Source organism: Eulemur rufifrons, chromosome 18 (genome assembly GCF_041146395.1).
Source record: "Eulemur rufifrons isolate Redbay chromosome 18, OSU_ERuf_1, whole genome shotgun sequence".
NCBI lineage: Eukaryota > Metazoa > Chordata > Mammalia > Primates > Lemuridae > Eulemur > Eulemur rufifrons.
In genome coordinates, this window is record NC_091000.1 from 69214340 (window position 1) to 69230601 (window position 16262).

A 16262-nucleotide genomic window follows, 5' to 3' on the forward strand; every position below is an offset into this window, starting at 1 on the left:
TTTTCATGTTTACCAACTTTTCTTGGGTTTCGTTCTTTTAGAAAAGTGTCGACGAGTGTTTTTCTCGTTGGCTAAAGCAACTAACCAACAGAATTACTAATTGTGGGTATGTTGTATCCTTTGCAGAAGTCAGTTTCTCATGTATGCCATATAAAATGATGATGACATTTTTTTCTATTTGAAAGAAAGTCTTATGTGCTTATAATTTCCTCCTTGCATTCGGAATATTTGAGTCATGCCAAGGATTAATTTTGGTTTGAAATAGACAGAAAACGATTGAGTTAAAATATAGAAGTGTATTCAGCTGCAAATGAACCTATCCAACATTAGAAGGAACACTTCTAAAATAAGTCAAGGATTAAAACTGCCACCAGTAGAACTGGAACTTGGACAGCTGGTGACATAAGCTGGTGTTAGCATTGGCAGCACAAAGGGAGTAATCTTGACACAAGAAGGAAGTGTGACTAGGTCTGGAACAATTTCTCTTATGTATCTGACACAAATAATCTTTTCTTCAGTATCAGACAGGTATGCATTCCTGTCCCAACAACTCTTTTCCCCTCATGCTTACCATGGTTAAGTCAAGATAAAAATTATTTTAAAAATCCTCTCTTCATTTGCGTGTTCTTTATGTCTTAAATTCAGTAGTGCATAAATCTTGTCTCTAACTCATTCTGTTGAGCTTTCTGACTTTTCCACACAGCTGCTTAATAGAAACTGCTCTCTGACAATATCTATGGCTCCAGAAATATATAGGGTAGATAAAAGTGCTATACCTCTGAGGATCCTGGGAAGATGGGATGACCTCATGCCCGCGTTAAACAGGCCACAAGCTGTTTTACTGATACAGCCTCATATAATCTGTCTTCAGTTTCAAATGGAAGAGATATTTTTTCAGCAGTTAGGCTGTAAGTGTGTGTGTGTTTAGAAAAGGAGATATTTGAGTATCCACAACTAAGTCACATGATTATCTAATTACTTTGTTGATATTGGCAGTAAAAACACTGGAGAAAGATAGAGGTTAGGTGTTGGTAGCTGGTGAGCAGTGGTTGGGGAGAATGTAAGCAGTGGAACTATTTCTAATAATTTAAAATAATATTTTTGCTTTTTTCATAAAGCTTAACATTAGCTAAAGAACTTCTAAGTTACTTATGAATCCTCATTGCATCTTTATTATTTACTTTTATCTTTCCATACTGTAAAAATGCAGGTCCATGGAATTGTACGGCGATCCAGTTCATTCAATACAGGTCGAATTGAACATCTGTATAAGAATCCCCAGGCTCATATTGAAGGAAGTAAGTCATTTTCTCTTTCTAAAATCTTTTTCTGTAACTTCCTATCTTCAGATAAGATGTTTTCAAATGTCATTTTCCCTAAAGCCCATCAAGTCACAATTATTTACCCATGAATTAGTGCATTGAATACAATTTGCATGCTTTGCAACCCGTCTTTGCTTGCTGTCTTCAGCTGTAGTGTCATCTGGTTTGGCTTTTAGAAAGATACTGGGTAAGTGGCTTGGAGAGACCAAGGGAGGAAGAGCCTTTGGTCACCCCACTGCAGGTATCCCTGTCCCCTTAAGTAAGAGCAGTTCCATATTGACAGAGCATCCCTTAACTTTTTATGTTCTGTCTGATTTAATCAAGTTAAACAGTTTTTGTGCATTTAATTAAACAGTCTTCATACACTTTAAAAATAATTTGTGAAGAGAAGTCCAAAAAAAGATGGCAATCAAAATTATATTTAAATTACTTTACTGATCATTATCAGTATTTTCAGTTGTTTTGTTAATTTTGTTAATAATTTTGCCTGTGTGTGCTGTACAGTTTATATAGCACAATTACAGTGTTTTCTCATTGGATCTTTACAGCAACTCCTGAGGATTCTAGGGAGACAATTTTATAGATGAGGAAATGGAGACAGAGAGAGGTTGTGACTTTATCGAGGTCACCCACCATGAAGAAGGCAGAGCTGGGATTAGAACACAGAGCTTTTAACGCCAAGTTCAGCTTCAGACCAGTTTTTTCTGGCCAGCAAGGATGATACAGTTAGCTTGTAAACCTTTTGTAGTTACCTCTGAGCCCCTGAGTATTTTTAATTAATTAATTAATTAATTTCTTTATTTCAAAATATGGGAGTACAAATGTTTTTGGTTACATGTATCGATTTTGTTATGCTTGAGTCAGGGGTTATAAGTGTGCCCATCACCCAGATAGTGTTCATTGTACCCGTAGGTTTTCGCCCCTCCCCTGCTCCCCCCTCTCCCCTGCTTGATTTCTGCTGAGTTTTACTTCCTTCTGTGCACGTGTGCTCATTGGTTAGTTCCAGTTTAATAGCGCGTACATGTGGTGTTTGTTTTTCCATTGTTTAGATACTTCACTTAGGATAATGGTCTCCAGTTCCATCCAAATTGTTGCAGAAGGCCTTATTCCATATTTCTTCGTGGCTGCATAGTATACCATAGTATACATATACTATATTTTGTTAATCCAGTTATTAATTGATGAGCACTTGGGTTGATTCCACATCTTTGCAATTGTGAATTGTGCTATAATAAACATTTGCGTGCAGGTGTCTTTTTGATAAAATGACTTCTTTTCCTTTGGATAAATACCCAGTAGCTGGCTTGCTGGATCAAATGGTAGGTCTACTGTTATTTTTTTGTGGAATCTCCATACTGTTTTCCATGGAAGTTGTACTAATTTGCAGTCCCACTAACAATGTATGTGTTCCTTTCTCTTTGCATCCACACCAGCATCTATTGTTTTTGGACTTTTTCATAAAAGCCATTCTAAGTGGCATAAGGTGACATCTCATTGTGGCTTTAATTTGCATTTCCCTGATGATTAGTGACGTTGAGCAATTTTTTTCATATGTTTGTTGGCCATTTTTCTATCTTCTTTTGAAAAGCTTCTCTTCATGTCTTTTGCCTACTTTTTAATGGGGTTGTTTGATGTTTTCTTGCTGATTTGTTTGAGTTTTTTGTAGATTTCGGTTATTAGCCCTTTATTAGATGTTTAGCTTGTGAGTATTTTCTCGCGTTCTTTAGGTTGTTTGTTTCTCTGTTGATTATTTCCCTAGCTGTACAGAAGCTTTTTCATTTAATCAAGTCCCATTTATGTATTTTTATTATTGCTGTGATTGCCACTGGGGCCTTCTTCATAAATTCTTTGCCTAAGCCGATATCTTGAAGAGTTTTTCCAACATTTTCTTCTAGAGTTCTTATGATTTCATGCCTTACATTTAAGTCTTTTATCCATCTTGAATTAATATTTGTCAGTGGTGAGAGATATGGATCACTCCTGAATATTTGAAAATTTGGGTTACTTATAAAGGCGGTGATATTATCAGGAAGATAATCCAGTTGTCCAAAGAAAAGGCTTTCCATCTTAATATTCAAGTTATTAAATGCATCATCCCTGAAAATTATTATTTTTTTTTATGCAGAGTGTAGAACGGTACTGCCATTGGATCTAGATATATAGACCAGTATTTTGTAAAAATAATGGAACTATCAAGTTAGCAAATCACCCATTCACATGTATCAAATTCTTACACTAATGAAGTCGTTGTAAGGATCTGCTTAGATTTAGGAGTTGGAATAGGCTAGTTGTCCTCTAATGAATTATGATAACTACATCAGGCATTTCATGGGTGGTTTAAGGTTTGATGTTTATATGTACTTAAAATTGCTAGATAAAAGTATCTGAAGAAATACAGAGCTATCTTCACCATCACCAGAATGTTATAGATTTCTTTAGGGGGCATGCACATTATTGTAAGGTTTTCTTTTTCTGAATCTCACTCTTTTATAGCATATCTTATAACCATCTGGAGCTCTAAGGTTTAAATGTATAACATCTGTCATGATATTTTGCTTTCTAAAAAGTTCATCTGAGTTTACCCCCACAAATCCTTTATAGATACAGGCAACATATATAAATATCTTTCTACTATTAGGTTATTTAAAGATGACAGTTATACTCTTCCACTCTAGAACCATCAAATATAACATTTCTCTTTTGACCCTGGTTTTTCACACTTTCAAAATATGCATTTCAATTTCAGTATTTTAAAGAACTGAGCTTATGTTGTTTTCTTCTATCTAATGGTATGTTTTTGAATCCTAAAGACATGAAGTTGCACTATGGTGATCTCACCGACAGTACCTGCCTTGTGAAGATCATTAATGAAGTAAAGCCTACAGAGATCTACAACCTGGGAGCCCAGAGCCACGTCAAAGTAAGCCATTTTCATGATGATGATTTCTCTGGCTGTGTTCCTGCAGCATTCTGTATTTTACTTGTATCTGTTGCTTCTCAGTACATTAATAGAACCACTGCTCCTAGTCTCCAAGTTTAATCGTCAGTATTAGTTTGAGTATTAATCCTAATGGAAATACTAGATTTTTTAAAAAGTATATTCTCTGTTATTGAACAATACGATAAAATCTTACCACTAACATTGAAATAGCAGTATTTGTTAATTTGGAGTTGTTCCCCATGGTCATGAGCCCCTCTTAAATGTATTTTCTGCCATTTCAAATCAGATTGTGAATGAAATATTTTGTTAAAATATTGAAAGATGCAAATCAGTAAAACCTCTGTTTTAATATTAATTCTTGGTTGTGGCTACATTACTAGCTGAATATGTTAAAATTAGCTGAATGAATTTTTTATTGTGAGTTGTAAAAATCATTGTAAGAAAAGTTCTTCTTAGCCTCTTTCCTCCTCAGTGTAATACAGCGAGAATGTTGTTGTGTGTATATGTGTATGTATGTGTATATATATATATATATATATATATATATATATTTTATTCAGATTCTCTGGTAGTCTGCCCACCTCCCTTTAGTTTCTCTTTCTGAAATGGATCACAGTGACCCTAGGGGACCATCCCCAGGGTTCCAGTGATTTGCTTAACTCAAGTTTTTATTTCTGTGTCCTACTGTTCACATGAGGAGTGAAATCTAAAGCTGTGGATGATATGAGTTCTATTTAGATTCTTAGTCAAGATGGTTAGTAGAGCTTAGAAATAAAAGCAAATAACTGTAAGTTTAAAAAGCACCCCCCCAAAAAAACTCAGAAAATTTATGAGCAGTTTTTGCTGTTTAATGAACAAGTATAGGAGTCTTATTTCAGAAAGTATTTTAGGTGATTTGCTATTTATCCATATCCCCAACTTTGTACAGAATGGAAGCTGTGTGCCTGTTTTATATATTAATACCTTTGCTAATTTAGGGAAGAAATCATGAACTAGAGCAAATGAAACCAAATGGAGAACATAGTGAGAGAAACAGCATCAAGTCCAGTTTTATAACTGATAGCAAATTTCAAAATTGAGTGTCAATCCTCATAATATTATACATTTTTCTCCAAATGTTAACCTTGAAGGATGACCATATATTGATCAATGAAGATACCTCATATCTTCCTGGGCTGTCTAGGACAAAGCATTTTTTTCTTTCTTAATGATGATTCTGTTCTGTATCTCGGCTTGAAATTTGGTCTGTGAAAGGTATCAAGGTCTTTAGGTTAGAACAGAGCTATTTTTCTATATGATTTCCAGTGTGTTTTCCCATTTTGAAGGGTCTCTTTGCATACTTTACTTCAGAGATTGTATCTCCTCTTTTTTTATAGGGAAGCAGCGACTCTCTACCATTCCAGAAATGAAGACTTTATTTTTCCTAATTGAGGCAGTCAGTCTGTCTGTCTTCCACATTATAATTCATCTGGCTGCTTCTTAACCTTCCTGACCAGCCATGAGAGTATCTTCCAGACAAAACAAAATGTTTTGGAACAAACGCTCTGTTATTCAATTTCCTGCAGATTAAGAAGTTTCCTTTGTGATTATAGATAGTTTATCACCTCTAGAAGCTACAGACTGACATGGTGGGAAGATGCAGGAAATTTTATAAAGGTTTATTTACAGAAGGCCTGCCCACTGTCATTTTAGTATTGAAGGAATCGGTCATTTCTTTTTTCCAAAACGTATTTGTAGTTTAAAAAATATGTTGTATTTTTCTTAGTTGCTGTGTACATGATAGTGTTTGGTTATCATTTTGGAGTGGTTGTACTGTAAGTAATAGAAAATATAGGAGATTGAGTTGATTCCAGGTTGCTGTGCACGTGAAGTTTATCTGTTTTTATTGTATTTTGGCTGCTTCTTCTAAAGGTCAGTTAATTGGCAGGAATGGTGTCCATTAAATAACAATTTTGTTTTGGAAAGTCGTTTCATCCTTCAACAGATATTTCTTGAGTACATACCTAGTACAAGGTGTCATGCATGGTATGGTGGAGGACGAAAAGATATATCAAATCCACTTATGCTGGGGGTGGGGGTTTAATTTTGTAGGGGTGATACACACAAATGTCTTTGAGTCTTTAGAGGAGGGTGAGAGAGAACTTCCACTGAGGGGATTATGTATGATGCAAGGAGTTGACACTAGCCCTGGTCTTGAAGCATAGAGAGGGCATTTGCAGATATAAGGGGAAGCTGATAGTTGAAATGGAGGTAATAATAGAAAACAATGACTTAGAAGTAAGAAAACTTGGGACATGTTTGCAGCATGAGAAGCATTCTGTATTAGCTGTGCAGAAAGAATATGAGGAGAAATGTGAGATGAAGCTAGGCAGGAGGCTGGGCTGCATCTTGGCAGCTCTCCGTATTTTGAACAGGGAAGAAATATATTCAGTCATGACTTTTAGAGGTAAGAGTCTAGAGGCAAGGCTTGAGAACAGATAGGAAGTTGTTAGATGAGGATGGTGGCACTAGAAATGGGCAGGAGGAGGCCAAAACAGGATGCCTTTTGGGACTGACTCCTCTGCACATTAGATGTGGTCACCAGGGAAGAGGGAATACTGAGGTTCCAGAGCCCAGGTGACCAGACAGTCGATGGACCCAATACTGGAAACAGGCAGTCAAGGAGGAACTGTTGGAGTTGGGGTCGGGGGCAGAAATGAGAAGGTCCCTTTTGGAGATGTTTTACTGGTAGTACTTGAAGGATATTAAGGTGAAGCAGGACATGAGGTGGCTTAAAATATGTTGTGAGGTTTGAGAGAAATGCAGGTACAGAGGTGTGAATTTAGCTCTTGGAGTCCTTAAGGTGCCAAGTAGCATCTGGAGAAAGAGGGGCAAAAGATTGAAGATTGAACCTTGGGGACATGCCTATAGTGAGAGGGTAGGAGGAAGAAGAGCAGGGCTGATGAAGGAGGAGAGGAGATAGAGAGCCAGAGCATAGAATTGTGTCATGGAAGTCAAGAAAGTAGTCATTTCAAGGAGGAGGGGATGAAGCTAGGGAATGAGGACCAGGAAAAAGTCACTGGCCTGGGCAGTTAGGCTAGAGATGATTTGTGGCTTTTAAAAAGAGGATTTTAGTGATGTGACAGAGTTAGCCAGAGTGCAGGGGTTTAAGGAGTTAAGAGGTTACAAAGGAAATGCGAATTGAGTGGATTCTTTTCTGGAAATTACCTGGTGGAAGGATGAGAGAGAATATGGTAGATAACAGCTTGCGTCAATATCACCTGCTGGTTGCTGGGCCCCTCCTCAGAATCTCTGATTCCTTAGGTCTAGGGTGGGCTCTGAGAACTTTGATTTCTGGGATGTGTCCAGATGATGCTGACCCTTGTCTGGGGACCACACCTTGAAAACACTTGCTCTAATTCTTGATTTACACATGTAGAATATGTGCCTTAAATGCATTCTTCTTAGACCTTCTCCTTTAATATATCAACTTTTGAGTTTGATGTTAAAATAGTCCTATTACTTGCCAGGTAAAGCCCAAAACTACATCTGTAGTCAGAAGTGGCAAGAATGGAAAGAGTCTGAAGAGAATCTGATATATGTTTATGCTAATATACTTCACATTCAGAAATCTCTTTTTCCGAGCAGTGTGTAGTATATGAGAGTAAATACTTCTTTGGTTCTTCTGTGTTTTAGAGAAATAGTATGAGGACAAGCCCCTGTTAGAATGTCCTTTAAAAATCTCTTGTTCCATACCACTATTTATGCTGTGATCTAAGGAAAATTGGTGCTTAGTTATGGCAGAGTGGTTGTGGGTAGGGAAGGGGCTGGGATGATGGTACCTCCTGGTAACAGGCTGCTCACCTTCCAGGTTGCTGGGGGCACACCGCTCTGTTCCTTACTGCTCCAACACTCTGCATATTGGGTTTCAGTTGTCTGCCATTTTCCTAGTAGCTTGTTAGGGATTTTGGATGGAAAATATGTATTTTCTTCCTTATGATTTAAAATTTCTCTGTATTAATCAGCTTTGTAGAATTTATTGTATTTAAAGATAATAGATTTTTTAAAAAGTTTTTTTTTTCTGACAGTGGCATATTTGCAATAAGATTAATTAAAATAAATTTCTTATTTAGTTTGGTGTTCTTTTGAAAAAAGGTTCTAATATTAGCACAATTTGTATTTAATTTTGAATCCATGACTTCTAGACTGGGCATTGTTTATGTTGGCTTCCCTTTGTGCAGAAAAAAGTCTTCTATCACTCACACTTCCAGTTAACTTGATGTGGGCTATGGTATGCTAAAAGTAAGGAAAATAAAATAATAGGAAGTTGGTCTGGTTTCCTGTAGGAAACCAATGGAGATGAAATTGGTTCTTGGAATAAACCCACAGCAGTCTGGGAAATACTGACTGAAGACATTTTTCTGAATCATAAACAGAAAAATTATGACTCATGAAGTAGGTCATTGAAAGGCTGATTTGATCTTATGTGGGAGAAAGTGAGAGATGACTGAAATGTACTATTTATTAAAAGCAGTTAAACCTAGCACGATGACATCATCCAAATGGGAACAAATTATCCAATATATAGTCCTACCCATTTTGATGGAGAAAATGTTTTAGGAAACTGCTTTTCTGTTGTTATTGTGTGGTTTGTTTGTTTTACTGTATAAAATAATAGTGTTTCTTGTCTGTTTATCATTTATTGTCAGATTTTGGATTTGTACACCATTTCTTGCAGCTTATTGATGATCTTAAAGTCGTCATTTTTGAAGTCATAGTGTTGGCTGATATCTTTCTATAGTAAACCTAGTCCAGTAATTCTTCTTTTGTTTCATAATGTCATGTTGGAATTGCCTTGATTTTTTTTTTTCAAAGAAATGAAAATTATTCAATCATGGAATGTTAGAGCTGAAAGGAACTTTAGAAATAATGTAATATGATTTTCGTTTTTACAAATGAAGTTGCCTGCTCAAAATCTTACATCTGGTTACTGGCCGATCCAGGATTGGCACTCAGATCTTCATATTCTGTAATTTATTTTAAAGATCATCCCCCCCAAAAAAAAGATTATCCCTACTAGTGATAATTCTGATGTAAAATAGTCCTCTTCCCCCAGATATCCAAGTTTCTTCTTAAGCTCCTTTTTTCCCCCTCCTTGTGTTTTTAGTGGATACAGAAAGTCACTTAGTTTTCTTTTTTTATTAATAGTTTTGAGAAGGATTTTTAAACCCCTTCTCAGTGTTAAAAGCCATTATTATGTCTTTCTTTAGCTTTCTCGTATTTAAATTGAATAACTCCACACTTTCCATTCCTTTTTTAACCCTTTAATTATCTTTATTACTTTCCTTTTCAAGGCTCTGTAGGTTATTGGTTTAATTTTGTTTCAGGACAACTAGGAGGCCTGAGTGCTGGGATGGTAAGCTGCCACAGGACCGGTGGGTGGGAGCTGCGATTTCCTCACACAGTTGTGCTGGACCAGTCAGCAGACTCTGAACATCAAAGCCCAAAGGGGCTGAGTCTAAACTGTCCTCTTCGAGGGACTTCAAGCTTAGGACGCCAGTCAAGAAGCAGAGTTGGTTGTGAGCTAAGGGGCTGGTGTAGTAGTGGCCTGGCGCCAAGTTAGCATGGGGAGAGGTGAGACAGAAAACCCAGTTCAGGGAATGGAGGTGGGAATAAAAATAGGCCTGAGAATTAAACCTGTAGCCCCCAGGAAAGGGCTCAAGCAATTTAGTTACCCAAGTTAAAGAATTGTCATCTCTAGTGGCTTTTTCCTGGTGTGTCTGATAGTCGAAATTTATAACTTTATAGTTCAACTCCATATTCATCCCCAGGAAGCTTGAGTCTCTTGGGGCTGTTCTAATTGAGGGGAGGGGGTGAGTGACTAAATGCACTGGGAGAAATGCATTATGTAGGGAAGGGTGGGTGCCTATGGCTGAACATCTGGTTGGTGCCTGCCTAACCCAATTACAGAACAAAACAAAATCACAACAATGTGGCTCTTTACTGTGTAATTATAGCAAGGGTAGGGGGTGGCCTATTAAAAACCCAGAGCAAACAGCAGAGAGGGACTGTTCTTCTGTGTTCTTGCTCATTCATTTATTTATTTTGGACCCTGGGGAGCCTGACAGGGAGGTGTGAGTAGAGCAGGAAAATGAAGAGTAGACTGCGAACATAGCTATTGCTACTCAAAGGAAAGGGAGCTGTCAGAACATTCTTAAACATGGGTGAGGACCTGGCTCCATGGCCCACACAATTGCATATTAGAGTTTATTAAATCAGTGCGTGTGTATACAGCCATCTGCCTGTCTACTGTGTTTGCTGCCTTTTATCAGGCCCTGTGCCTGCAGGATGCAGTCAGGAGATGTGACTTGTGTTGGAATAGATGACTATTCCATGGGGAAGAAGGGAGGAATTTTCATGAGAAACCGTAGTACAGCAAGGGTTCTCAAATCAGGGGTGCACATCCGAATTCCCAGGACACATTCTAAAACTTCATGTCCAGGTGCAGCCCAGACCCTGGGCCTTGGGGTTTTCCTGGCTTCAAATCCTGGTCACATCACATGCTAGCTGTGCAACTTCGGCAGGGTGCTCAGCCTTTTGCTCCCATTTTCCCATCAGTCCAGTGAGCATCTACCTTAGGTTGTGTTTCCTTAGGACATGATTCTACCTGTGGGCCTGTGCACTTGTACTTGACTGTAACTCCCCCTAGATGTCCATCTGCCTCATTCCCTTACCCAAATTTTACTCAAATGCCAGCTTTTCAGCAAGGCTGTCCTGACCATCCTATTTGCAATAGTGACTCTCCTGGGAATGGAGTTGGCCAGCAGTGAAGGCAGTAGGCAAAGGGGCAGAAAATTCAGATTGGCTACTCTGTGTCCCCCCTACTTTAATCCCCACGTGGTGTCTGTGCACAGTTGAGGCTAACTCGAGGCACATTGTCCAGAGAAATGAATGGGCTAAGGTTAACATGGTCAATGTGCCAGTTATTGCTGCTTCTGCCTGGAAGGAGGCCTGTTGTTTACCTTAGCTGCTGTTTGAAATGATATACAAGAATGTTTTCCTTATTCTATTCTAAAGGGGAAAATGATGTTTTGGACCCTTTGCTTTTTATTATATGAGCCACAGAATTCTGAGGTGGCGGAGATCTTGGCAATGAGCCAGCGCAAGTCGGTATTTCACAAGTGCCTGCCTGGGACTTCCAGTTGATGAGCAGCCAAGCTAGAACCCTGATCTGACGCCACTCAGTTTTCTTGTCATGCTGTTAAGCTGAGAAGACCAAGGAGGTCTTTGACCTGTGTTGGGCAGGTACCACAGGACTCTGACGTTTGAAGTTTTACCTCTCTTGTCATTCCTACCTCTTACTACAGTGAAACAAAGTTTTGGTGCAGTAAGTTAGAGTTAAAAACATTGTTTTTTCCTTACTGAAGGGAAGTGATTCTAATTAATACCATGTGGGCAGTGCTTTCATAGCTAGGAAGATCTCCAGATACTACAATGCAAGGTGCAATGTCAGCATATCAGTGATACAAAAATAAAATTAATACGTAGGGAAAATAGAAATCCACAATACTATCTCATCAGGAATAATAATAATCTTTTTGGTTAGGATAGTACAACTCAATTCAATATAAAAAATTTAATATTGAATACCTATACCATGGTTGTGTGTAAGTTTGTTTCCCTAAAATCTATGGGAGGCCAATATTATTTGCTACTCATGGAATCAGAAGAATTTGTTGCTTGATAATTAGAATGAGAAATTTCTTCCTATTTGTATGATCATCATTATTTTTTTTTTTTAAAGACAGAGTCTTGTTCTGTTGCTCAGGCTGGAGTTCAGTGGCACCATCATAGCTCACTGCAGCATCAAACTCCTGGCCTGAAGCGATCCTCCCATCTCAGCCTCCTGAGTAGCTGAGACTACAGGCACACACAACCACACCTGGCTAATTTTTAAAGTTTTCTATAGAGATGGTTCTTGCTGTATTGCCCAGGCGGGCCTCAGGTGATCCTTCTGCCTTGGCTTCCCAAAGTGTTGGGATTACAGGCGTGAGCCATTGTGCTGGCCATATTTGTATAACTATTATTTTAAAAGAAATTGACAAGAATTATATAACTATAATATTAACCTATTTTCTAAGGTTTAAAAATAATATTTCTGCTTTAATACTGCAAGTACATTTTGGTCCATGTATTAGTATACACAAACTATAACTCAATGTTGAGTCTCTGAAGATAGTTTATTTTGCTTAGTAGATATCTAAATTGATATAGCTATATATAGTATATATGAGTTTTAACATAATTGTTATTAATATATTGTCATTTGTAATTCTTAGATGTGTTCAGAGCAACATAAAATCACTCTACTCTGTTAGTATATTATGAATCTTGAAATAATAAAGATTCCTTATGAGCAGAATGCTTTTCTTGGTAAAGAACAGTGAGTGCAACTTTCAGAACCTGAGTAATAAGGTTATGTTTGCATTTAGACCTAATACCCATGCTTACTATAGTGTGTCTGTTTCTGGAAAACTTAGCTCCCTTACAGGTGAAGTGAGTAAGTGAATGGAACAACTGGAGGCTTCTAGTCTTTGTAGATAGTTGGCATGGGTGGAACAAACCTCCGTGCTAAAGTAAAGGTGTGTTTTTGTCTGCTTGTTTTTGTTCTACAAGCCCCTGTTTCTTTCTGATAAATCCTGTTGTCTCCTTACCTATGTGGGCACCGTCTCTGTAATCTTTAATACAGTTGGTAACCATTTTAGTTTGGTACAGGGCAAAATTGTAATATGAAACCTTTTTCATTTTATAATTTAATAAATGTTTATGTATACGATGCATAAATCTCACTAATGTAAATATGGCCATTCAATTCCCATGGTTCTTAGGCAGAAGTTAAGCATTTTGCATCTTATATTCATGAGGGTGGGTGGGAATGTACACTTTTGGTGGGTCTCTGTGTGTCATCTGGCTCAAATTTTTCTTAGAAGCCTGTTACAGATTTGAGCAATTGAATTCAAATCTAAAACCACTTAAAAAGTTCTTTATGGTCCATTAAGAATTTATATGAGAGAGAACACTCTATGAAAGTTCTCCTCTCCTGTTCAAACAGATTGTTGTGTTTTATTAGATCTAGGTGGTATTGTAATTTTGATAACAGCTAATAATGTTTGGAATTTTGCTTATAATTAGTGGACCACACAAAGGTATATTTGTTGGGTTTTGTATCCTTAATCTATTTATTATATGGCTTGTTTACTGAATAAAATCCAAAATAGTATTATTTTACTATTGCAACAGTTATTTTATACATATTTGGCTAAAATTCAAATAGCTAAATGTATATGTTTATCTTAATATCAATTTCTAGATGTATTTATAAACACAAATGGTGAACTAATAGTAAGTAAATGTACTGTGAGTGAAACTTTTTGTTTTGCAGTTTTAATGATGAATGGATACTTTTTAGGATTACCAATTAGATTATCATATGTAATTTGCATAAATTAAGATGTAGAATGTAATAATACCTTGCTTAACACTGTAGTTAGATATCTCTCTCCCCACTCCCCAAAGATTGTGTGTAAACTTAGTAAATTACACTTAGCTTCTCTTTTAAAAGACCTAATGAAGCTTGATATTAAATATGATTTCTACTTTATCCTTTTAGTATAAAAGGAGTTTATAAAATTTGCTTTGTTAAAGTTGGAGCCTTAAAGTTGGTATAGTAAGATAAGATGAAACCTTTTCTAGTTCAAAGAAATTTAATACATATAATTTTCTTCTATTAATTTCTACTGTAAATCATTAATTGGCTACCTTACTAGTGCCAGCAAGAAATAAATTATAAGAAAACTGTTTTAATATATCAGATTTCCATTTCTTGAAAAATGTCTAACATCAAAGATTAGTAGGTACAATTTTTATTCTTTTTAAAACATAGTCATATAATATATTCATAGTTTGGGAATGTTAATTAAAAAAATAATTCACAATGAATTTAGACTTTTTTTTACATGAAACTATGCCTAAAGTCCTGGTTTGACATATTAAAACTATGTTAAGTTCATCATTAGAATAACTTAGACTGAGAATTCCTTAGAAAATGTTATATTCTAGAATATTAGCTCAACTTTTATGTGTGATTATTGCATTGATGATTAAAATGAAATGCTTACCATAGGTAAAGAATGTTGTAATTGTATAGCTGTTGTAAATGCCAGTTGGTAGAGAGGAGCAGACAGTTTGAGTTTCTCATTTTGTTTGGTGTATCAAGGTAAACCCTTTTCCTGAGTCTCTTTTCTACTCCCATCCCTTATATACTTTATTGGTGCCAATTTTTTAACAGTAAAAAGTCTTATAGAAATTAGTGGTGTTGACAAAATAAATCTTTAAGGGACATTCTTCAGAACTATTAACACATGTCGTTAGTCCTGATTGTAATTAATCTATCTTTACCTTTACTGTGTGGATTAATTCTTAAATAGTGTAGAGCAGGGATCCCTAACCTATGGTGAGTTGTATGATTATTTCTTTATATATCACAATGTAATAGCAATAAAAATAAAGTACACAATAAATGTAATGCACTTGAATCATCCCGAAACCATCTCCCCCCTCTCTGGTGCATGGAAAAATTATCTTCCATGAAAATGGTCCCTGGTGCCAAAAAGGTTGGGGACTGCTGGTGTAGAGGACAGGTTTTTTGTTTCTTTGTTTTAACATTCCCATGTGGCTCACACTGGAGCGGGTTTTTGGTTTGTTTGTTTGACACTGACATTTGTCAGGGCAACTCAGAGCCAGTATGGTCAGTACTACAGGGGAGGTTGAGAGGCTCTCTAGCTTGGTCTGATAGATTTCTCCATATTCTCAAGAAAAGTGTTTGAATGTTTGACCGAGGCTAGTTGATTATTACCTCAAAATATTTGAATCATTTGCTGTTTAAATATTAATAATGTGAGTAAATGATATTGTCTGTTTGCTTTGCATTTACTTTATATTAAATATTGTGAAAGTGTTTTGGCTTAGTGATATTTCATCCTATCATTTGACAGGATACTTAGGTTGCAATTTGGCAAAAATTATTTTATATAATTGGAATTGTTTACTTAAGTGACTTAAAACTTCAACTTTTCTTGTTATCTTTTCTTTTTCAATCATAACTCTGTCAAAGTTAATTATGTTATTAATAATTAAAATTTATCAATAATAATGGGAAATCTATTGGTTATGTTAAAAATGTTACATAATACATTTTCAATGGTTTTTCAGTTTTATAAAGTTGCTTTACAGAGAAAGAAACAGAAATTCTTGATAAGCTTCTGCATTTGGGTGGGGAAGCAAATTATTCCTAAAGCTTCCTTCTTCATCTGTCTACATAAGGGACATGATTCTTTTTGGAACAGAGGAAAAGTTTATTGAGTGTAAGACTGTTGTGCTCTTTTATACACATAGATGGCAGCAAAGTGTTACAGACAAGGGAAGTCAACCTTGTAGTTATCATGAAAGATGAGTGACAGCGTAGCTGCCTGTGCCCCATAGTTAAAATAGGAAAGAAAGCTACTATTGATAACACAAGAGTATAGGAGAGTGAAGAAGGCTATGAGAAGCTATAATATACTGAATTTCAGGACAAATCCCAGGTGGTAAAGCTTAATCTTTTAAGGTATGTCATCCACTCCTGTAAGATGATTGAAATCAGCTAAGATAATATGCATGTCAAAACAGAGAGACAGTAAACGGCTGAGGGGTGGCAGGGCAGGAGGGAAGTAAAAGAGAAACCATGCACAAGTTGCAGCGGCAAGTAATGGCCTGTTGCCTGCAGGCACTGTAGAGTTTGGCCTGCATGTCTCCTTTTTAGTTAAGCAAGTTACAAAGAGGAAATGTCAGTCCACGAATCAGGCAAACATTCCATGGGAACATTTGCTCAAATGTCAGCGTTTTAGAAAACAGAACTGGAGTCTATTATAGTCTGGTCCCCACGCTGGGTTTGCTGTTAAATGCATAAGTACAAATGTATT

General features: G+C 36.6%; 1 protein-coding gene across 3 annotated transcripts in view; it reads left to right on the forward strand.

The window, feature by feature from the left end:
- Nucleotides 1-16262, forward strand: part of GMDS (GDP-mannose 4,6-dehydratase) — a 602981-nt gene that overhangs the window by 131136 nt on the left and 455583 nt on the right. For all 3 annotated transcript variants that reach the window (XM_069493190.1, XM_069493188.1, XM_069493189.1), the window contains exons 3-4: nt 1211-1298; nt 4133-4242. In XM_069493190.1, coding sequence (XP_069349291.1) covers nt 1211-1298; nt 4133-4242 — 198 coding nt within the window. The remainder of the gene's footprint in view (nt 1-1210; nt 1299-4132; nt 4243-16262) is intronic.